Source organism: Monomorium pharaonis, chromosome 7, assembly GCF_013373865.1.
Source record: "Monomorium pharaonis isolate MP-MQ-018 chromosome 7, ASM1337386v2, whole genome shotgun sequence".
Taxonomy (NCBI): domain Eukaryota; kingdom Metazoa; phylum Arthropoda; class Insecta; order Hymenoptera; family Formicidae; genus Monomorium; species Monomorium pharaonis.
The window spans coordinates 8,571,218-8,593,968 of NC_050473.1; the positions used below are offsets into that span (position 1 = coordinate 8,571,218).

The 22,751-nt window shown below is 31.2% G+C and overlaps 4 protein-coding genes across 6 annotated transcripts; 3 read left to right on the plus strand and 1 right to left on the minus strand.

Annotated features, from left to right (window-relative positions):
- The first annotated feature begins 266 nt into the window (after positions 1 to 266).
- LOC105829737 lies at positions 267 to 7,535 on the plus strand. Its single transcript, XM_036289961.1, has 6 exons — positions 267 to 1,819; positions 1,923 to 2,332; positions 2,414 to 2,513; positions 3,577 to 3,678; positions 5,592 to 5,756; positions 6,967 to 7,535. Exons 1-6 carry the CDS (start codon positions 1,526 to 1,528, stop codon positions 7,033 to 7,035), a joined length of 1,140 nt encoding a protein of 379 aa, XP_036145854.1. The 5' UTR covers positions 267 to 1,525; the 3' UTR covers positions 7,036 to 7,535.
- Positions 7,536 to 13,123: 5,588 nt separating this feature from the next.
- Positions 13,124 to 14,452, plus strand: LOC105836866 (ribosomal RNA processing protein 36 homolog). Of its 3 annotated transcripts, none has more exons than XM_012681191.3 (4): positions 13,124 to 13,238; positions 13,382 to 13,472; positions 13,559 to 14,078; positions 14,168 to 14,452. In XM_012681191.3, exons 2-4 carry the CDS (start codon positions 13,428 to 13,430, stop codon positions 14,305 to 14,307), a joined length of 705 nt encoding a protein of 234 aa, XP_012536645.2. In that variant the 5' UTR covers positions 13,124 to 13,238; positions 13,382 to 13,427; the 3' UTR covers positions 14,308 to 14,452. The 3 variants fall into 3 exon arrangements, with proteins under 3 accessions (XP_012536645.2, XP_012536646.2, XP_036145860.1); XM_012681192.3 differs by having other exon boundaries at positions 13,134 to 13,319; XM_036289967.1 differs by having other exon boundaries at positions 13,134 to 13,472.
- A 158-nt stretch (positions 14,453 to 14,610) lies between these two features.
- On the plus strand, positions 14,611 to 20,512 carry LOC105836874 (helicase SKI2W). The gene is made up of 11 exons (XM_012681208.3): positions 14,611 to 15,514; positions 15,589 to 15,898; positions 16,004 to 16,652; positions 16,742 to 16,973; positions 17,051 to 17,304; positions 17,393 to 17,525; positions 17,813 to 18,091; positions 18,224 to 19,116; positions 19,187 to 19,545; positions 19,616 to 19,794; positions 19,894 to 20,512. The coding sequence occupies exons 1-11, from the start codon at positions 15,497 to 15,499 to the stop codon at positions 20,221 to 20,223; spliced, it is 3,636 nt and encodes a 1,211-aa protein (XP_012536662.1). The 5' UTR covers positions 14,611 to 15,496; the 3' UTR covers positions 20,224 to 20,512.
- LOC105836875 (protein SEC13 homolog) lies at positions 20,345 to 22,448 on the minus strand. Its single transcript, XM_012681209.3, has 3 exons — positions 22,061 to 22,448; positions 21,422 to 21,812; positions 20,345 to 20,872 (listed from the first exon to the last, which is right to left on the minus strand). Exons 1-3 carry the CDS (start codon positions 22,300 to 22,302, stop codon positions 20,564 to 20,566), a joined length of 942 nt encoding a protein of 313 aa, XP_012536663.2. The 5' UTR covers positions 22,303 to 22,448; the 3' UTR covers positions 20,345 to 20,563.
- Between the last annotated feature and the right edge of the window lie 303 nt (positions 22,449 to 22,751).

Genomic DNA, 22,751 nt, shown 5'->3' on the forward strand with positions numbered 1-22,751 from the left:
AGTCTTTATGTGTGCGTACGCGCACGTGCGTGCGTTGTATATATGTGGGTGCGTGCATGTATGCGTGCGCGCAAAAATGTTAAGTTTTTAATTAAAAATTTGATTATTAACAAAGTTATTAGTAATCTATAATAATCTATAACAAACGATAATTAATAGCTATATAACTTTCTCCTCTAAATATACTTTGATAATATTTATTAAATATAAATTTTAATAATTTTCATAAAATTTATTTTTACAATTTGCTAAAATTTAGCTAAACCTTTAACTAAATACTAATATTTACATTATTCAATAAATGTAGTATAATTCTAATACAAAATATAATCACGAAATATATATATATATATATACGGTTGATAAATTGTATATATAATAATAAAGAACCATTAAACAATTGTATCTCCAAAATAAAACTCCGATCTTAATTTTAACGGTGCAAAATTTTCGATTTTTAAAGTTCACTAGTCTAGACTTTCTTATGTCTAATGCGCTTTTTTCAAGTCATTGTATTGCTCGCAATTTCGCAAGGTAAAGATACTTCCAAAATGTTGCATTAGAGATCAAGATTGCATACTTGCAGCGGTTTACACATAACAAGCAAAAAATAATTCAGATTTCTTTTTTTAAGAAAAACACAAACTTCATAACAATTCCTCAAAAGATTACAACTCGTGCAGCCAAACATGTGTACAAAGCAACAGCTCATATGAAACTATTTTTACAATCTAGCAGTTCGTTTTCCGACCCTCCCATTGTCAATATTGATTTTCATCTTCGCATAGCTACCCACATTAAATTCGAAACTCCAACGTGTATTATAGAAGTACCACATTACCCCAACAGATTTACTGGTATAGCATATTGCACCCTTCTACCTATTCCTGTAATGTAAAATATAAAATTTCCCTTTTTCTCAAAATTACATATACAAAGGTTGCGTGAGCGTAAAGTCGACACTTCCAACAGCGTTGTATATCATTTCAATGAAACGTATGTTACTTCCTACGTACTTACTTCCTATCGCGGATAGGATGTGCATCGATAAAATTACATAGCGCTCAACGAAGAATATTATTGAACGTTCAAACTCTAAGTTAAAACGCTTTTCTGCAGAGTTTGTGTAGGACAACAGTCTATGTTGTAGATTCTACAATAGAAGAATAATAGACAAATTAAAATAATGTATAGTTCCTCTGCAATGTCTGGAAAGTATCTGAGAAGTAAATTACATAGTGTACCTTGAATATCACAGTGAAAGCACTTACATGCATATTTTGCTAACTCTTACTATGAACTTTTCTATTGATGGACACGCAACGCTATCAATGTATATCCTTCATACAAAATAAAAGTACACACAAAAAAGAAAATAACACGTTTGTGTTAATTTCCCTCAGTTATACCAGTGCTTCAAATTCACTCAGTACATTGTACAATACAACGACTAGCGAAAACTTTTCCGCTCTCCTTGTATCAGTTTGCAAATATACGCGCACAATATACGTAACAGAACGTAGTCATGCAAAGAAAAGTGACGTTAAAAGAAATATTTTTTATCCTGAAATTAAGTCTAGGCCCAATTTGGTGTTGGCCGTTGCCAAAAAATGCGACAAAATTAAAAATGTTCTGTATGAAACTATATCAATTTTGGTGTATCATTATGGCGATATGCTTAGATCTGTCGTTATTATATGGCGTTTCAAATCATATCAATAATATTGCATATGTAGTACAACAATTACTTTTATCAAGCAGCAGTATACATATTATATGTAACTTTATTTCTTATCAAATGAAATATCATAACATACAAGTACTTAATATTTATTAAATATTTAGATTATGTTAATTAAGAAATCACAATTCTGTTGTTTTCTAATTCTGTTCTTTATCCATAACAATGTAATAATTTACAGAATGTTACTCACAAAATGGAAAAATTTTGCGATTTAATAAAGCCACGTGAAAAAGTTGTTATTCAACGATATATTGACAAGTGTCTTGTATTTTATTGTACAATCATGTGTATTTTCTATTCTGTTGCGATTTTTACGATCGTACTGTTACCTACACTGCAGCATCAACCATTTCCAACATTGGCCGAATATCCTTTTGACGTGTCTCATCAACCATTAAAAACAATAATCTATTTATGCCAATCTGTAGTCGGGATAATGACATCAGCACATCTATGCCTAAATGTTTATATGGCTCTATTGCTTTGGTTTACATCGGCAAAATTTGAGATGCTAATTGAAGAAATGAGGGAAACTACAAATGTCTATCAGTTGTTCAAATGTATTAAAGTACATCAAGAATTACTCAAGTAAATATAATATCTTTATATTGTGAATATCCTATTTAAAAAGAAAATTAAATTATATATAAATATTTTAACTAATTTTAGATATGCAGAAGAAGTTATTTTCGTTGTCCGTCCTTTCGCATTTATCGCTGTGTCTTGTGCCACATTTAGTGCAATACTTGTCTTTCTTGTGTTTGTTACAGTAAGTATATAAAATATTATAGAAATTTAATATTATCATACTAATGAGAGAAAGATATAAATTATTTTCTTTTAAAGACCATAGCTAATTAAAATGTCATTGGTCAAAAAAATTAAAACTTCTTAAATAAAAAAACACAATAAGGAACTAAGCAATATTAATTTTTTGTTCTAAAACGGTAAACTGATTTTTCTTCACTTCAAATTGAATAGACGAATTAATCAGTATTGTGCTATATAAATTTCTTTGTTTTTTAATTAAGATGGTATAATTCACAATAATATTAATTATCATTATATACGTTAAAAATTAATCCAAACAAAATAAAATTTGAAAAAAAACCACAAAAATAAGTTTTTTTAAAAAACAGTCGCATTTTCGTCAATTTTTAACAAATTAAAGAAAGAGTTTTGGAAAGGTAAACGATAGAACCGGATCTAGAACCGTAATATAATAGATTTTAAGTATTGTTTAAAAAGTATAATTAATTTGATAAATAAAAATTTTAAAAATGCTAATTTAAGAAAAAATGAATAAAGGTACAATAAATCTTTTTTATTTTGCTTCAGAATAATAAGAAAATATTTATTTTTAATTCAGCACTAAGAAAATACATAGGGTATAAACATACCACACTTCCATTTTATGTCTATGGTCTGTACTGCTCGAAAGCTAAAGCATAGCGCTCTGACGCCAGCTAGTGTCACTTTTTATTCCTAAGACTATAAAGTGAATTAGTCCGTGTCCCGACTCGATCCCTTTATTTGCTAAGTTAGGAGATGATTTGCTAAATTCAAATTCGCGCTGGGGTACAAAACTACTACAGCATGATCCCAGTTATAAGATTAATAAAGGTGCCTCAAAATTCACGAATCAAAATATGTATAGCAAAAAAATATTTAAAAAATTAAGCCAAATTATATTAAAATTTGTATTTCAAACAGTAGATTTTTAAAAATGTTTAAAATTGATCAATTACAATATATGTTTAAACAATCATATTTCCATGAGACGCACAGTTGTAAATATGCAAATATAAAAATATTGTTTTTTTTTCAAATAGCATCAATCTATAACACTAATGTGTCAATTTGCGGGATTATTTATAATAACTTTAGCAGAAGTATACATGTATGCTTGGCCAGGAGAACAATTAATATCTATGGTAAGTTATTTGCTAAATATATATATTTACTATACTTAGTTCAGCGAAAGACGCTGCTTGACGAAGATAAATTTTCATCCGGTTCGCGCAGAAATAACTATGTCGTTTTAATGCTCGTGCCGATTATCAGTGTTACAAATAACGCAGAGCCACCGAAATATTTGGCATATTGATGATTAAATACCATCAAACAATTCAGTTTTATATGACGAGTACGATTTTTATTCTAATATTTAATTAAATTAATGATAGCAGAAGCCTATTAAGAAATATTAATAATATAATATTAATAAATATTATAAATAAAATAATATTAATAAATTGCTACAATGAGATAATAGCCGTGGGCCCGAGTGCGCCATATGCGCCATATATCAAGTAAGACGGTATGCCTTCCCCAGTATGACCTTTTTATCCGCCATTATATTATGCTCATTCCGAGCGGTGTCTCTCGCTAAACCAAGTATAAATACTAAAATTAAAGCGCCACTTTAAAGCATTATTTGAATAATTGATGAAATTAAAAAAAAGAACTGATTAGATGTATTAGTAATTTGTAATAATTTATCAGTAATTGAATACGGGAACCAGTTACTGGTAACATTTCTCACGTAACAGTCAGTTTGATAATCAGTGATTGTATATAATAATCAGTTACTAGTAATACTCTTCAGTTGATGTTCAGTTTTAATAATACTGACCAGTTTTTTTATCAGTAACTGGAAAAAACTATTTCAATATACTAACTGTTTTGTTGTTTGTTATAATAATATCCATCAATTATCTATTAGTTAACGTAAAAATATTTTTATCAGTTTTTTGGACATTTTTTAAAGAATGTATGTAACTTTTTAAAAAATTATTATAAAACGATATTACTGAAAGCAGTTTAAATTTTGAAAGATTTAAAGTTGACAATAAAATATAAAGCTTTAAAATGTTTCCACTTGCACAAGACGCCTCATTTGAGAGACATCTATCAACATCATATAGATTATATATGTATATTTGTATATGTGTGTGTGTGTGTGTACAGGGTGTCCCAAGCATGTGAGTCAACGCTTGTAAAAAGGTAGAAAGGATCGAGATGAACATAAAAGTCTAATATTGTCTTGGGTTAAATCTTGGGTTAGGTCTTATGTTAGGTCCACCAATAATCGGATTATTAATTTTTCAAATTATGCAAATGAGAGCGCGCCGAGGGAAGAGCTCGATCCGCTCGAGCCATAACACGAAAAAAATCTATCGTGAATGTATGATAAGCTTTCATTAATATACTGTTCACAATTACGATAGAAATTAATTAGATAATTATTTGCACATTCCATACGTTAATATCTCGATTATTGGTGGACCTAACCAAAACAATATTGGATTTTTATATTCATCTCGATCCTTTCTACCTTTTTACGAGCGTTAAGTCACACGATTTGGGACAAATGTATATATATATTACGTTGTATTAATTTTTTTGTATCATAACGACTACGCGATGGCCTTGGGACGACATGTATAATTGTATGAACAGAAATAATAAACATCGATCGCTCTATCATTTTTGAAAAAGTTATATTACCTTTAAATTTTATCAATTTTTTCTCCAATTTGAATTAATCTTCTAATTTATGTGCATAGTACATTAATAGTATCACACGGAGAGAATTTTCTCTTAAAATTCTCTTAAAATTTACCCTTAAAATCTAGTAATTGTGGGATAATGTGTTAACTCGAGGAATTTTACTATACTTTTTAGTAAAATTTACTATACTTTTAATAAATTTTACTAAAAAGTATAGTAAAATTCCTCGAGTTAACACATTATCCTACAATTACAATTGATTTTGAGGATAAATTTTAAGAGAAAATTCTCTCCGTGTAAATAGTATTTAATACGTGTTTAATATTTTTCATAGTCAAGCACAAAGATAGCACAAGCAGCATTCGATATATTTCGAGCAAAAGGACAATCAATTAAAATGCATAAATGTCTGCAGATTATTATAATGAAAAGTCGAAAACCAATAATTGTTTCAATACCGTGTTTTCTGCCTGAATTATCTCATAAATACTTTTCAACGGTAAGATCAAATTTCAAAATAACTATTTTTTTTTAAGTCGCTATCATATTCTTCATATTAATTATTGATGTTTTATATTAATATCTATAATTCACATACAATACAACACACTCTATTATTAAAGTTTTTTAATACTTTAACATGTTTATTATCTAAAATTAATTGAAAATTTCATATTTTTACAATCGATTTCTTTCGATACATTTGTAGACATACAAGGAGTGTTCTAAAAGTAATGAACACATGATATTCAAAAATGCATTTTGTTCAAAAAACATTACATACAATTAAACGTAACCTTCAAAGTATATGTATAATAAGAGGCTATTCAGAGTTTTCGTCGCAGTGAGCTAAACGTTTTCAACAATGCCAAATTGGTTTTCTTTCAGATAAATTTCAAAAACAAAAGAAATCAATATAGCACCGTGCCATTTTTTATTCTTCAAAATTAAAACTCATCTAAAAAGACACCATTTTGACACTGTTAAAAACATCTGTCGCGAGAGCTCAGAACAGCTCCTAGCATGAAGACTTTCTCCATTGCTATAATGAAAGGTTTGCTAAAATTATATCAAGTTTAAACAGAACAATTTTAATAATAATCAAGCTTAAGTGTATGCTTTCTTGAGAGGGGAAATACCTTTAAGCAATTAAAAATGAGTCCATTTTTATGAATTTTTTTGAAAGAGAACGGTTGTGTTACATTTGTGAAAGTTTAAGTATTATTATTATTAACTTTTAACTATCACAATGTTTTTTCTTATTATAAAGTATTTAAAAATGACGGAGATATGGCACTGTGTCAAAAAGTTTGTGACACGAGTTCTCAAACGATAACTTCTAGTGTCTGCTGTATTGGTCTGAAAAAAAGACGTAAAAATTTTTTATTATTAACATTCATATAATGTACGTAAACCTAAAAAAAAATTAAAAAATTTAAAAATTGAAGAAATCTCACGTTTAAAAAAAATTTACACAAAATATTTAAATTAATTTTTTTTCAATTTAAATCAATTTTTTTCTCCTTTTTTTTAAATTCACGCATACTTCGTATAAATGTTAATAATAATAAATAAATTTTTACATCTTTTATTTCAGACCAATACAGCAGAGGCTAGAAGTTACGCCGTTTGACAATTTTCACCTAAGGCTATAAATATCAAATATTGATTTTTATAACAAAAAAAGATTATTCATTTTTATGTTTTAGTTCTGTTCAACTATAATGTCTTATTTCACAACGCTGCGCATAATTATTTTGGAAGACGAAAATAATTAAATCCAAACATGGTATTACACAGATTTAAAATAATAGCTTCAAACAATTTTAGTATTTACACAAAAAAACATCCGATATTTCGTAATCTTGTAAAAACATACATTAAAATATACAATTACTTGACTTATACATTGTACAAGTAAGAATGTATAGACTAATGTCTTATTTTTAAAATCAATGCATTATTATTATTATCTATATATTAATGTAAAAAATATAGCAATAAAAAATTATAATATATGAAAAGCAAGTAAAAAGCAATGATAAGCTTTTAGAACCCATATATGATATGTCTTAAATGATTCTGACAATCCACCAATCTTAATAAATTCCATAATTAATCAATTTTATCACGTATTACATCACATAATTAATATACAAGTAATAACATTTAACTATTAGATAAACCAGAAGTAATGTCGTTTTTTATAAATAATATAAGATAATGTAAACAGTAATTTTGTTAATGTAATTTATTAAGTATAATCAAAAATTATTTTTTATAATAGTCATTCCTTATTTATTATTAATTTTTAATTCTTTCTCTAAAAAAACTAACTGGCTTTAATTAAAAAATATTTAAAAATATAAATAAAGAGCGATTCAAAGATCGCTATTACAAAAATTTTTCTTTGTAAAAAGTACTCCAACGATTTAAAAAAATGCTAGTTTGAATTAGTACTGTAGAAGAGAGAATATTTTTCAAACTCTCTAATGTTCTGTTTCGTTACATGTCATTAAGCTTTGTCATGTTATTAGAATCAGGGTTAATTAACATTAAAAAAAAGATTATAAAGTTAACAATGTAATCGCCATCATACGAAATGATATGGCAATTAAATTATTCAATAAATAATATGTAAATTATATTAACAAAACTTTATACTATCTATTTATAAAAATGACTTTTGATTTCTTCTATTATTTAACATCAAAAAATCTACATGAAAATTACTTTAAATGAGACTTACGTTTTATTAGGTACTTGCAAAATAGTCAGAGAGAGAATGATAAAATCGTTATTTTCCCTTATTAATAGTTATACAATATAAGATACTATTTTAATCATCTCTATTTAGTTGGATACTCCACCATCACACATTAATAATAAGTTCGCACTTGGTTAAAAACTTAATGTTATTTGTGTTAATTTATTACTGCAGTCCAAATTCTGTTGCTTAAATATTGTACTTATTTTTTGTAACAATTATTTTAAATAATTATTTGCAGTTTGCCTATATTTATATTCCATAGCTATTGCAACAATACTTTTTTTATGCATTTCTAACATTAGCTTTTAAACATGTTTTGTGAAACTACTAAGAACCACGTGAATATTTTTTTGACATGTTTTATAAACCACTAAACACAATAAGCTTTAACAATCCGTAAGGCCGTAATATTGCCAGACTAAGGTATGAATATCTATACTCTGTTGCTTTAACTCAATGTCACAGATTATATGTAATAATAATCAAGATAAAATTAAAAATAAGAAGAAGAAATTTAGCATAGACTATATATTTTAATTTTTTTCAAAAATAAAAATTAAAATATTACCATTTCACCGCATAAAATTCCAAATGTAATCAAATAGCGCTATAACTTTAGTTCCAAAGCATTTTGATAAAACTAAGGTTACATTTAAGAAATTTACCATATGATTAATATATGAAACAGGGGTTGCGTAGCAGGTAACAACAATTCCTCAATTACTTGCATATTCCATAATTTAATAACCGTTCTTTCAAGACTAGTATTCATCACATTATATGTATAAAATAATAAAAAATAGCGTATTCCAGAGACGAGTTTCTTTTGTTTTTAAAAGGAAGAGTTCGAAGTAAAAGGTACAAAGTATAAATTATACAAATGCACTGAATACCTTATATACTTATAAGAGGTATATTGCTTTTCTTAAAATTTACATTAAGAATACAGATACTTGGAAATTGATAGGCATTACCCTTCCTATTTTGTAAAAATTACTTCGTAGAAATATATCAAATAAAATTATTAGAATTCTTCATTGTTTATACGATTTTTCTATCATGTACATTTCTTTATTACAGTACTCTAATTTTTGGAGAAATTTTTGCGTATACATTTTTCATGGCACATGTACATGATATGATGAAAAACTTGACGTTAAAAAAGGTGATCGCCGTCACAAAGATAAATTTGTTTGCAAAATGGTGCTGGTTTCTTCCAAAAGACACGGTTAAGCTTAAAATCATCTGTGTGAGATTATACCAATATTTGTGTCTAAAATTTTAACTTTAAGTCTGACTGTAGGACTAATAAATACAGTTCAATCACATAAACCTCTTATTATGGCAAAATCAATAATTATAATGTGCCCTACTGTGCACGTTATTTACAATATCATATGGTGTAAAAGTTATTCGCGACGTCTACTTATTGTAAAGCGCGTACGTAATGTATTTGACTTCTTATAATCTTTTGGACAAAGCTTTAATTTTCCTTTATCATTTATTCTTAAACATTTCTTCTCTTTAACATCATCTGCATGTACGATTGTTATTATGTCTATCGTTTATTGCACCTTTATCGTTTATTCTACCTATTTCCATATTTAACTTTTTGCTAGAACTCTAAATCCTTTCTTTTCTTAAAATTACTACATATGAACGTTGCAAGAGCGTGAAATCCACCCCTAAAACCGTTGTATATCATTTCAGTGGAACATGTGTTATTTCATACATGTTTCCTTTCGCTGACGGGATATGCATCGATGAAATTATTATGTAGCGTGCAACGAAAAGTGCTACGTTGAAACGCGATAAGTTAAAACATTTTATTGTACCCCCGTATCTATAATAAAGATACAAAACTACATATTACAAAACAATAGACAAATTAAAATAATGTATCGTTTTTCAGTAATACCTAGACTGTAAATGAATGACATATATGATATATCCAGAATATATCACAGGCAAATTTTAATCCATTTATTAATTGCTTTCCTACAATATTTAAAATATGTATAAATATATTATACATATATATAAAATCTATATATCTTCTGGAAATCGTACTATATATGCATGTACTTTTTTAACTTTTTTGCAAGTAGAAAACGTTGGTGCTTGTTGAATTCAAACACGCAAGGCTATGCATCTGCCATGTATGTACACCATATGCTCCATGATAATTTTATTTGCGTATACCCCCCTATGTAAAACGAAAAAACGCAAGACGCATTCTCCTAGACTAACTCCCCTTTGCTACACTCTTTTATCATAATATTACTGCAAATGGATACGTGAAGCATCCATTACGTAAACGGTTCGCGAGTTTTCATAGAAAAAGTTTTCTCTAATATCCAGCTCTTACGATATATACGTTCATAACGTACAACATTACAGTCATGCGAAGAAAGATGATGCTAAAGGAAGTGATATCTGTCGTCAAGTTAAGTTTGCTTATAATGTGGAGTTGACCGTTGTTACGAAATGCGACAAATTCAAGGTATTCTGTATGAAACTATATTGTTTGAGCATTATTGTGACGTTAGCAGCACTGTTAGTATATGCTATCACAAATCATATTTACCATTTTACCCTCGACCATATAGCACAACTAATTGTTCTAAAAAGCATCAGTTTCCATGTTATTGGTATGTAATTTCATTTCTGATAGAGTTAATTATCGCCACATACAGGTAATTAATGTTAATGTATTTATGTTAAAAATTAATATTAAAACATCCATACGCAAATTAATTGAAGATTCACATTTTACTATTATGGTCTCTATAAGATATAAGTTTAAAAAGTTTCCAAACTTGTGTTTTTATAATTTTCTAAAATTAACTTACAATTTATTCAGCTTTGTGCCGTTCGAAATACACTCGTTTTACCATCGTGTCTGGACTTTTCTGGGAGGAATCTAAATACGCGAGATTGCATATAAATTAATCTGTGAAATTTCCTTGGTGTCTTCAACTGTATCTTCAAACAGTGAATTCATGATATTATATCGAAATACTGAAACATCTGTGAAAAAATGTGAAAAACAAAGTGCTTGAACAATGGACAACTTGTGATTACTTTACTATGTCAACATGCACTGCAGACTGCTGATTTGTGACTTTTATACAAAAATGAAGACGCTATTCTTTACCCAGCTTTCCTATTTTCTCGATCTGTCCCGTGAACTTTATTTTTTCCAATCTACATTAAAAGACTGAAGATTCGACATACTTGAAGATATCATAAAAAATTCACAGATTCACACACGCAATCCAGAAAAAAAACACGTAAGGCTACTTCTAAAAATACAAAAAGATATTAAGATAATGTTAAAGAAATATATTTCAAAAAGAATAAAATATGAATAAGTTATAATTAAACGCCAAAAAGTTATAAGGACAAAGTTCAAAAATTCTTTTTAAACAGATATAGATATATCAATAACAATAGTATATTAATCCTCATGTATCAATAACAATGTAATTATTTGCAGAATGTTACTTCCGAGATAGAACATTTTTCCAACTTCATGCAATTACATATAGCAAATAATTGCACATATTTGTTATGTATTATTAAAAATTTACTTTTATATTATTACAAAAAAAATTATTTGTTGTTATATGTTACAATATCTTTCGATTTCACTGTCCTATTTCACAGCATTACGAATAATGTTGGACGATAATAAAAATTAAAAATATTGTATGTAAATAATTTATAAACATTTGTTTAAAGAGCAATTCTTGTGTTGCGTTGAATAGTTGTTTAAATATAATAATTGTTTAGTTAGACAAACTGTTAGTTTGATTTAAAGATAACATTAAATTTAATTAGAATTATATTGTTATATATATTTTTAATTATTTTTTATAGGATTCACGCAACATCTATTTTTTAAAATAAGCTAGTATATATTTTTGGTAATATACCCTGGAACGTGCAAAACGCAACGTGTAATGTTAAACGCGATAAATTTTTTTACATTACACGTTTTAAACAGTTAAAACGTATTTCTCAACGATCCAGATATACTTGTAATTTTAGAATAATTAACTTATAGTTCATATTATGAGTAAAGAATTTTTGGCAGTAAACATAAGAAAATAAACATGACAAAATAATATTCCTCAGTTAGTTCCAAGTACAAGCAATATTCTCGGTAATCATATTTCTTTCGTTATCATCGCTTGTTTTGATAACTGCTTCTTATTTCTCGCCACATCGGTTGCGAGGACATCGTGCGCAAGCGCACGATACTACGATCATGCGAGTTTCGCTTGACGAATCTCTGGCGCGCCACATCACATAATTTGTCAAAAATATACAACTCGTTGATGACGCAGTGAATTTTACAAATTATATACACGTACCTGGTGATGGCCGAGCATTCATCGTTATCGATGTATACTCGGGCGAGAAAACGACGAAATCTGCCAAGACATTCCAGACTTCCAGAGTGCACAGAAAGTGACTGCAACTTCCCAAGATCCAGCAATGTCACTCAATGTTTTATATGTCACGGCGATCGGACGACACTTCACTCGCGATCGCGTCCACGAGGCTCTTTTCGAGCAATAATGACCGAGCAGTTTTGACACCACGATCGCACGGAGTTCGCTTGACGGATCTCTAGCGCACCAATGCCATACAATTCGTTTAATTCGTACAACTCACTGATGACGCGATCGACTTTGCGGATTACGTGCGCATATCTGGCGACGGTTAAGCATCAACTGCGCTTTCGATGCACCCGGGTGAAACAATGACGAAATCCGTCAGATGCTCCAGACACCCGCTCACAAGAAATCACACACGAGTACGAGACTGCAGTGCTGACGCGATAGCGACGATAACACTCGATATCAACACACGTCACAACGATCGGACGACACTTCCCGAGACACTCGCGATTACTTTTCGCGTCCACGAGGCCCTTTTCGGGCAATAACTATCGCGAGGAACACGAAACGGTTTCGTACGACTCGTGCCTGTTACAACTCAACTGGCAAATGAATATTCGATAATCGCAATATCGCGGTTCAAAATATCGATATATCGAAACGGCTGAGACAAGCCAATCGGCGATCAGCTATGCTCCTATGTTGTGATTGTCACTGATTGTCACTCCATCTATCTGACTTTGCACGATGTACGCATGTAATTTATAATATATTATTTTTAAACACTTATATGATCAATATAGTAAGTATATGCAACAGTAAGTTTTGTAAATTATGTAAATATATTTTTTCTTATTTTTCCACGTCTTGCTATAAGAAGCAGGTAAATATATAATAGAAGTAATTTCTAACCTAAAAAACATGTTATTGTGAATTTTGTTACAGAAGTTGATAAATTTGTACACCGCTATATCATATTTTTTAATTCAATATGAATGACGAAGAAGAGTCCCTACTTACGGAAGATAAAGATCGTGTAAGTTTTTTTTCTTATTAGATTAATGTTATATAACATTATTTTGTGTAATAATTCTGAAAATGCTTTAAATTATTTGTCTTTAGGAACAAATACGAGAGGAATTGAAACATATGAGTTTCGCGGATTTACAAAAGTTAAAGGAAAAATTAGGCACAAAAGTATACAATGAGACTATATTTGGAAAGAAAAGTAAGAGAAAAGTAGAAAAAATGGATTTTAAACGGGAGAATAAAAACAGGCCACGAGAAATGTCTGCTAAAAAACCAGTTCCCATACATAATGAGTTGATTCAAGTAAAAAAAGTTATAGCGCGAGATCCTAGATTTGATAGTTTATGTGGTACCTTTGATGAGAAAGCGTTCAGACATTCTTATGCATTTATTAATGAGTTGCGGGAAAATGATCTCAAAACTTTGCAAAAAGAATTGAAAGAAACTACAGATCCAAAAACTGTAAAGAAAATAAAATATCTCATCCAGAGGCTTGAAAATCAGTTGAGGGAGGAGAAAAGAAGGAGGGAGAAAGAAGAGAAAAAATGGCAAGAAAAGAAGGAACTGCTAGAATCTGTTAAGCGAGGAGAGAAGCCTGTCTTCAAAAAGAAATGTAAATTTATCTTATTATTACATACTACTGTAATTCCAATTTATTATTGTATTTTATATAATGTATTTTTTATTTTATCTTTTTTGCAGCTGAAAAGAAAGTCTTGGATTTAGTATCGCAATACGAAGAATTGAAAAATACAGGTAAACTGAAGAAGCACATTCAGAGATTGCGGAAAAAGAATAAACACAAGGATAGAACAAAATTAGGAATGAGCAAAACAAAGTGAAATATGTATATATGTTTATTTACACAAAAAAAGTAAACACGTTTATAATTACGTATAAATGTTATTGTATGTAAATTGATTAATGAATTATTGACGAAGTATAAAAAACCAGCTAGCTTTATTAATAAATTTTTATAATCACACATTAAGTCCTAGAGATTATAGTTCTTTGTTTATTTAAAAACGTAGCTCCTTTTATTTTAGTTATGTATGATTAATATTTGATCAACAATTAAATATTAAGACATTGTTCTATTCTTTCCTTGCAATCCTGTTTATACCAACTTTTTTTCTATCATTAATGATAGATAACTATAACATAATAATAAATAACTGATATATGGTTGAAAAAGTATTTGCTAAAATGTAACTATATTTTTGCATGTTTTCTTACTTAAAGAATAATTTGTATATAAATAAATGAATATTTTCAATAATGATAAAATAAAGAAAAATTTTGTTGAGTTTTAAGTACCTATTTAGATTCGTAAATGTATTTCCAACAAGTATTGTAAATTATAACCAATTGTTGATAATAGATCAAAAACAAAAAAAAAACATGAAATATATAAAAAATAAAATATGTATTTTCAGTTTCGTAAATGTATCCCTAGCAAATTGTACATTATAATCAATCAATTGTTCGTAATGAGTAAAAAAAGAATCGTTTTATAAAATTATAAAATATATTAAAGGAATAGAGAAAATATATGATGCATGCACACATGCAGGTTCCATATGGCAGTATGTATGGCACTTTGTCACGTGATTCCCTTGGTTCGCTACTTCTAAAGTTCTGAGTTAGCATAATTATCAATAATCGTTTACTTCATTTAAGAAAGCATTTTGTTTGAATCCTGTAATTTTCTCGATAAGAAAGTTGATTTACTCTCTTACAGAGGTTATAGATAACATTACTCCTGCATAACCTATTTTGGTGTTGGCATAGTGTTTTGAAAGCGCACCTACTTTATCGGTGAAGTAACTCCAAAATAAAGTTAACGAAGTAGTTAATTATACAATCAATTAAAATTAATCGTGTTCAATCTTTAGCGTAATTGGTAATTAATTGAATCACTAAATTATTATTTTGACATGTCAATCATGTCCTAACTGCTTCAGTCAACAAGAAACATCAATTATGTTATACATTAACATGCTGTAAACAAAAAAGATTTGCGAAGTAATAATGACTGAATCAATACAGGTAATTATTATTTAATATCAAATGTATAGCTCTCCTCATTACAATTCTGTATATTTAAGTATATTAATTTACAGTTAGCTGCTGGGCCTCCACCTATTTGGCCTGATATCAAGTCAGAACTGCGAGAATATATAGAATGCCCTGAACGATTACCTATACATCAACTAGACAATACCCAATGTTATTGGGCGCGTAAAGCTGATGTTGTTTCGTTGTTGGAATTCGATTTGACTCCAGTCAGTACCACACTAAAATTCGACCGTGATCCAATAACAGGCAAGATTGGCGAGATACAAGAAATCAATTTACAAGGTGCAGGGGAAACTGCAAGGAATTCTATGTCTATGATCCGCGCACCTGGGTCACTTGCAGATGGAGTTCGAGGTATTCCAATTCTGAATACATATTTCACTTCATTAAAATTTATAAAATATCAATCAAAACGCATAATTGTAAAATATATATTACAATAAATGATTTATTCTGCAGGCAATCCGAGTAATATTCCATTTTGGCCTGGCGGTTTTGAAGAACCTAAAGTGCCTAAAAATGAAATTGTTGGCGACATTGATTTTGAGAAAGATTTAAGGACATTAGCCAAAGGATTCAGCTCAGGATTAGAATTTAAAAGTGACAATTGCACGCCGATCAACTGCACAAGGAACGAGACAGAAGATTCAGTACCTGAAGAAATTGAAAACTTGATAATCAGTAACAATAATGTAAATTTAATGGCTGTCATACACGAGGAGGGAAATTTGCTTGGCTCATGGTCTTCAGTTGAGGAACCAAAAAAGGAGACCGTTCTTCAAGTTGCGGACAATAACATTCCCTTTGTAGACAATTCTGTTTCATCCAAGGATACAAATATACCAATCTTAAAAATATCTGAAAAAAAAGCGGAACTTACAAAGACAGAATGGGCGGAACAGCTGGACGTATCCGAGCCAGTGACTGACTTTGATAAAAAAGTACCTGACCCAGCGATCACATTCAATTATGAACTGGACACTTTTCAGAAGCAAGCTATTCTCAAATTAGAAGAGAACAGCAATGTCTTTGTTGCTGCGCATACATCAGCAGGAAAGACCACTGTTGCCGAATATGCCATTGCATTAAGTCAAAAGCACATGACGAGGTAAACCCGTAAAATCAAAAGTAACTTTGCACTATTATTGTTTTCATAAATAGCTAATTGTTTGATAATTATCTTTTATATCATTACAGAGTGATTTATACATCCCCCATAAAAGCACTGTCAAATCAGAAATATCGTGATTTTAAAAGAAAGTTTGAAAGCGTTGGATTGTTAACAGGCGATTTTCAGATAAATCAGACTGCTTCTTGTCTAATCATGACAACAGAGATCTTACAATCAATGTTGTATTGCGCGTCTGATGTCTTGCGAGATCTGGAATTTGTTATATTTGATGAAGTGCATTATATAAATAATGAAGATGTATGTAATACTGACTTTATAAAAATAATATATATTTTTTTCTTGCAAAATCTATAAAAATTGTCTTGTACTTTCAGAGGGGTCACGTATGGGAGGAAATAGTCATTCTTTTACCGCAGAATATTAATATAGTAATGTTATCTGCGACCGTACCGAACCCAATAATATTCGCGGATTGGGTCGGTCGAATCAAAAAACGAAAAATGTATGTGATCAGCACTTTGAAAAGACCAATACCTCTTTTGCATTACTTGTACACCGGCACTGATGGTAAAACCAAAGATGACAAATTCTTAGTTCTTGATAGCAATCGCCAGTTTTTATTAGATGGGTAAATCATTTCTCTTTTTTGCATACTTTTGAATAAGAGAAAGGAAGGAATAATAATAATGTAACTTTAATGCTTGATAATAATCTAGATGGTATAAAGCGACAAATGCGTCCGATAAAAAGAAAGACAAAATCCCAAAAGACTCAAGAAGAAGAATTCAGATGACGCCGAAACAAGAAGAAGTATTATGGAGAGCGTTTATAAGCCATCTTCAGAACAATGTATTTATTATAATTACATTACTTTTCTATGAAGAAATTATATAATAATCATTTTGTATATAGTTCTGGTAACAGATAGGAAACAAATAAGAATTTAAAGAATGATTATAAATTCTAGATAATAAAATAAGATAATTCAAGAATCACTAAGCTAATTCAAAAATTGCAATTAAGACTTTGTTTTTAATTATAAATATTTAAATATTTAGGTAAAAAAGTGCATATCACTCTTTAAATTTTCTCTCACCTGTTACTGAACTATATTATATATAACATCAATTTTATAGGATATGTTACCCGTTGTTGTATTTACTCTGTCGAGAAAACGTTGTGATATGAATGCTGCAACGTTAAGAAATCTCGATTTAACAACTGCGAGAGAGAAGCATCAAGTACACGTATTTTTCCAATCTAATATAAAACACCTGAAGGGCAGCGATAGAGAATTACCGCAAGTGCTTATGATGCAAGAACTCCTGATAAAAGGCGTGGGTATACATCATAGTGGGATACTACCAATTTTAAGAGAGATCGTAGAAATGTTATTTCAAAATGGAGTTGTAAAGGTAATTTTGCGAGAAAAAAATATTGAAAACAAAAAGTTAAAGCACATTTTTAAAATCTGAGTAACTTTTGGCTTTTTACAATGTGCAAAAATTAAAAAGTTATGATAGAACGGTGTTAAATTGCATTTTTAGTTACTATTCGCAACGGAAACTTTTGCCATGGGAGTTAACATGCCGGCGCGCACGGTGGTTTTTGATTCCATTCGAAAATACGACGGGAATAACTTTCGTACCCTGTATCCGACTGAATACATACAGATGGCCGGTCGCGCCGGACGGCGAGGTCATGACACCACAGGTACTGTCATAGTAATGTGCAGAAACGACGTCCCACACTTTAACGACTTAAAGCCTATGATGTGCGGTGAACCGCAGACATTAGAATCGAAATTCAAAGTCACGTATTCAATGCTTCTGAATTTAAGAAGGGTAAACGAATCCGTTACCGTTGAAGCGATGATGCGCAAATCTTTCAAGGAGTCGCCGTTGGCTTCGCAAGAGGCGACATATAACAATGAGTTACGGAAAATCGAACGCGAACTGTCGAGTCTGCCGCCTCTGACCGAAATACAAAAGAAACTCTCCACGTTTTATGATGAAGCGATCGACTATCTGGAAGATGTTAAATTCCTGAATCCCTATTTGCTCGAGTCAAAGAAGGCAGTGAAAGGTTTGACCGAGGGCAGAGTCCTGTTAATATCGTACGAGAATCATTACAAAAAACTAGCACTCTTACTGCAAATTATACATCATAAGAACTCCACTCAGTACAAAGTCTTGATACTCAAAGACACGAATACATCAACCTCCGAAGTTGCCGAATTTAAAAGTCCTCAGATATTCGAGAAATGGTGTGAGATTATCGGTTTAACGAGAAAAGAAATATTCGTTCCCAGTATTAATCCGTCGCACGAAATTGTGACTCTGTTCCCATGGCATATATTGAAGATAACTAATTGCCAGATAAAAGTTGACTGCTCTTTGGTATTAAACGATTGGGAAAAAAGGCAAATTTCACGATTCAAGTAAGAAAATAATAATAACAAAGTAGAAAAAAATTATTAAAGCACCTTATCGATTATTTCTTCTTTTTAGAAACGACCCACCAGGACAAACGTGTCAGACAGCAGTTCAAGAATTGACCTCTCTATCATTTAACGCTTCTAGTAACCCTCAAGTTCTACGACCGTACATCGAGCCCTCGTCAAAGACTGATTTTCAACTGAGAATACAACATAGAGATAAATTAAAAGCTAGTCTGGACAACATGAAGTGCACGGAAATACCAAACTTTGAAGAACAATTTAGACCTGTATTTGAACGAAATCAGCTTGAGGATAAAAAGCGACAGCTGCAACTGAAACTTAGCGACGAGGGAATGGTACTGTATCCGGAATACATGAATATGGTAGCGCTCCTCAAACATTTTAAATACATAGATAATGATGAAAGAGGTTTGTATTAATTAAAATATACCTGTAAATTTTCTTTATTAAAACATAACAATGTATCGTTCATCATTAGTCGCTCTGAAAGGAAGAGTCGCGCTACAAATGGGTAGTAACGAACTGCTGATAACAGAACTGATTCTTAAAAACGTATTAACGGTCTTGCAACCAGCGGAAATAGCGGCATTACTGTCGGCACTGATCTTCCAGCAACGCACAGAATTCGAGCCTAAACTCACACCAACCCTTACTAACGTACGTGCTAGCATTTTATCTCTTTTTGAAGATTATCGAAAAATAATCGTTAAAAAATTTCACCTTTTGATAAGAAATTATAGTGATCTTTTTCTTCAGGCCTGCAACGTAATGAACGAAGTGCACGCGGAACTGGAACATCTCGAACAATACTATCAACTGTCGACATTACAGCCATTGAATTTCGGCTTGGTGGAAGTTGTCTATGAATGGGCGCAAGCCAAGTCGTTTGCTGAGATCATGAAAATGACAGACGTCCAAGAGGGAATTATAGTCCGTTGTATACAGCAACTTGGCGAAACGTTGCGAGATGTCAAAAATGCGGCTGTGACTATAGGCGATCCGGTTTTAAAGGAGAAGATGGAGGAAGCCTCGACCGCAATCAAGCGCGACATAGTTTTCGCCGCGTCCTTATACACGCAAGACTGATTGCGAATGAGTAATTTAACTTTCGATTATACTATTGATAAAATCGATGTATTTTTTTATAAAAAGAAATCAACTAGATGTCGTCTGAAATACATTGTAAAAAAAATATTCTACCATCGTATATTTTGCAATTATTTATTTGCAATTTTTCGATTATTATCGTAATAAAGATCAATCAAATATAAACAGCATTGTTATACTTCGAATAAACGCTTACAGATAATCAAATACTAACGGTAAATAACTCTAATGTTAATTCTGGAATTTACTAAAGATACTCGATATCAAACAAATCGCATTAATTTACAACGCTTATATTATTTTACATATTAAAGTGATATTACAACGTGCGTTGATCTGGATTGTTAAGATTCCCTTGATCTTTGTTCAATTCCGAGATGCATGCCCACTGTCCCTCGGAATTCTCGCGCCAGAGCGAAACCTTGTTGTCTCCACCGCTGACCGCCAAAATGCCGCCTGTCAACGACCAGCTAACATTCCAGATGACGTCGTCGAAAACATTAAGAACATTCGGTGTCCAGCTAGTGTAATCATTGGAAGTCCATACAACGACACGACGATCTTGCGAGCAGGACGCCAAAGCGGCTCGAGATGGGCCAACCGCCGGTGCCCAGGCTACGTCGCGAACCTACAAGTGTAACAAAAAAATGAATATGTAAACATATATCTTATGATATTTAACTCTGGAATAAATTTTCACCAAAGTTTTTATTATTAAAATTTTCATAATTTAAAATAACATTTAATAAGATTTCATTTATATTAAAATAGTATTAGTTCAGTTTATTATTCCAATATATTGAAACTTATAAAGCGAAAAAAAATTTGTTTTATTCTTAACATTTAATGCACATCTTTGTTTTCTAGTCTGTTATGACATACCAAGAAACATTGGTATTCCTTTTTTACTTTTACAAATATATAATAATTATTAAATGAGTCTTACATATACTATATCTATAGAAAATTTATATAGTTAATTGAAAAAAAGAATTGTATATAAATGTTATAATTACACTTAAAAATTTTTAAGAAATATGCAGGAAACAAATGTTCTAAAGTGTCATATGTGTTAAATATTAAAAGCATATAAAAATTTATGTGAGTAAATTGTCAAAAGAAAAATATGAATAGCACTCCAGAATACACAAATATTTCCATTATAATTAAACTATACCCAATCACTATGCGCTTCCAGTTTGTTTTCTTCTATCCATCTGTCACCATCCTCCTTCCATATCTTCACCAGGTTGTCACAACCACCAGTGGCTAGTCGCTTAACAGGCTCGCTCCTCTGTTGAGGAGTCACAGTGGAATCAACGGCCGAATCGACAGCTGGACACCAACTGACCGCGTTGCAACCAATCGTGTGAGCGTTTGTTATTTTCTGCATGTGCCAGGTATCACCGGTGTTCGCGACAATAGAAACCGATCCGTCCGAACTGCCACAGGCAAGGATCAGACCAAACTCGTGTGGCGCCCACGCAACTGAATTGACAGAGGAATCGTGACCGGTGTGCTCGTATATCTTAGTCCACTCTCCCAGTTCCTTCCAGATAATTACTTTTCTGCAAAAACAAACGTTTGCGACTGCGTATGACAGATATCATCAAGTATGTTAACTATAATCTAGTTGTCCAATTATTATATCTAAGTATAAGTTTCTCTAATATAACTTTAAACTTACTGTTTTTACTTTTTCTACTTTTCTTAACTATTTAATTATTTTTTATCTATTTCGGGATTAATCTTAATCTGCATTGATGAAAATGGATGTGGCAATATATGTAACAAGTAGCGTTATATGGCTGTGTACCTGTCGTAGCTGCAAGACGCCAGGAGATTGCCGAATTTCGGATGGGCCCACGCGACTTGCCACACAGGCCCGATGTGTCCTTTGAGAACAGCAACTAGACTCTGAGTGCCGTTCTTCAAATCGAATATCTTCACCGAATTGTCGCTCGAGCAAGTGGCTAACCTTAAACCATAATAATCCATTTCCGCGTCGTGGATCATATCCTCGTGGCCGGTATCGACGGTATTTAAAACGGACACCATATTGAAGATATAAACTGTCACAAGTGAAACCTTAACTATGCGAAAAGACTGACAGACGTGGATAGAAATGACCGTACAACCGTACAGGAGACGTATAGGTTATGTTATCCTGTCATACGTGGAACGTGGAACGGTGTAGAAATTGTAGTGTAGAATATACGCGACGCGACTCAACCATGGTGTTAGTGGCGCCGACTAGCGCCGAGTACCGCCGAGTCTATCTGCAGAAAGGAACCTGAGAGTCTGAGAGCACTTTGCTCGAACACACACGCGAACACTTACTCGAGATCGAAGGCACGACGCCGCGCTTTACACATGAATACGATCTCTGCTACGTAAGATCTCACGGCTCGCGTATCGTTTGCTAGCAGCACGACGGCACTCTCACCACAACACCGTACATGCATAATACCGCACAATTCAATTCTGAACGCGAAATACGCACGGAG

Excerpts from the sequence above, each read along its gene's own strand:
- LOC105836866 (XM_012681191.3), top strand. The coding sequence starts at position 13,428 with ATGAATGACGAAGAAGAGTCCCTACTTACGGAAGATAAAGATCGT. Across the intron at positions 13,473-13,558 it reads TTACGGAAGATAAAGATCGT|GAACAAATACGAGAGGAATT; the intron begins GTAAGTTTTTTT and ends ATTTGTCTTTAG. Across the intron at positions 14,079-14,167 it reads GCCTGTCTTCAAAAAGAAAT|CTGAAAAGAAAGTCTTGGAT; the intron begins GTAAATTTATCT and ends TCTTTTTTGCAG.
- LOC105829737 (XM_036289961.1), top strand. The coding sequence starts at position 1,526 with ATGCAAAGAAAAGTGACGTTAAAAGAAATATTTTTTATCCTGAAATTA. Across the intron at positions 1,820-1,922 it reads TGAAATATCATAACATACAA|AATGTTACTCACAAAATGGA; the intron begins GTACTTAATATT and ends AATAATTTACAG. Across the intron at positions 3,679-5,591 it reads GAGAACAATTAATATCTATG|TCAAGCACAAAGATAGCACA; the intron begins GTAAGTTATTTG and ends TATTTTTCATAG.
- LOC105836875 (XM_012681209.3), bottom strand. The coding sequence starts at position 22,302 with ATGGTGTCCGTTTTAAATACCGTCGATACCGGCCACGAGGATATGATC. Across the intron at positions 21,813-22,060 it reads GCGTCTTGCAGCTACGACAG|AAAAGTAATTATCTGGAAGG; the intron begins GTACACAGCCAT and ends TTGTTTTTGCAG. Across the intron at positions 20,873-21,421 it reads TGGAAGCGCATAGTGATTGG|GTTCGCGACGTAGCCTGGGC; the intron begins GTATAGTTTAAT and ends TTACACTTGTAG.
- LOC105836874 (XM_012681208.3), top strand. Across the intron at positions 15,899-16,003 it reads ACTTGCAGATGGAGTTCGAG|GCAATCCGAGTAATATTCCA; the intron begins GTATTCCAATTC and ends TTTATTCTGCAG. Across the intron at positions 19,117-19,186 it reads AGGCAAATTTCACGATTCAA|AAACGACCCACCAGGACAAA; the intron begins GTAAGAAAATAA and ends TCTTCTTTTTAG.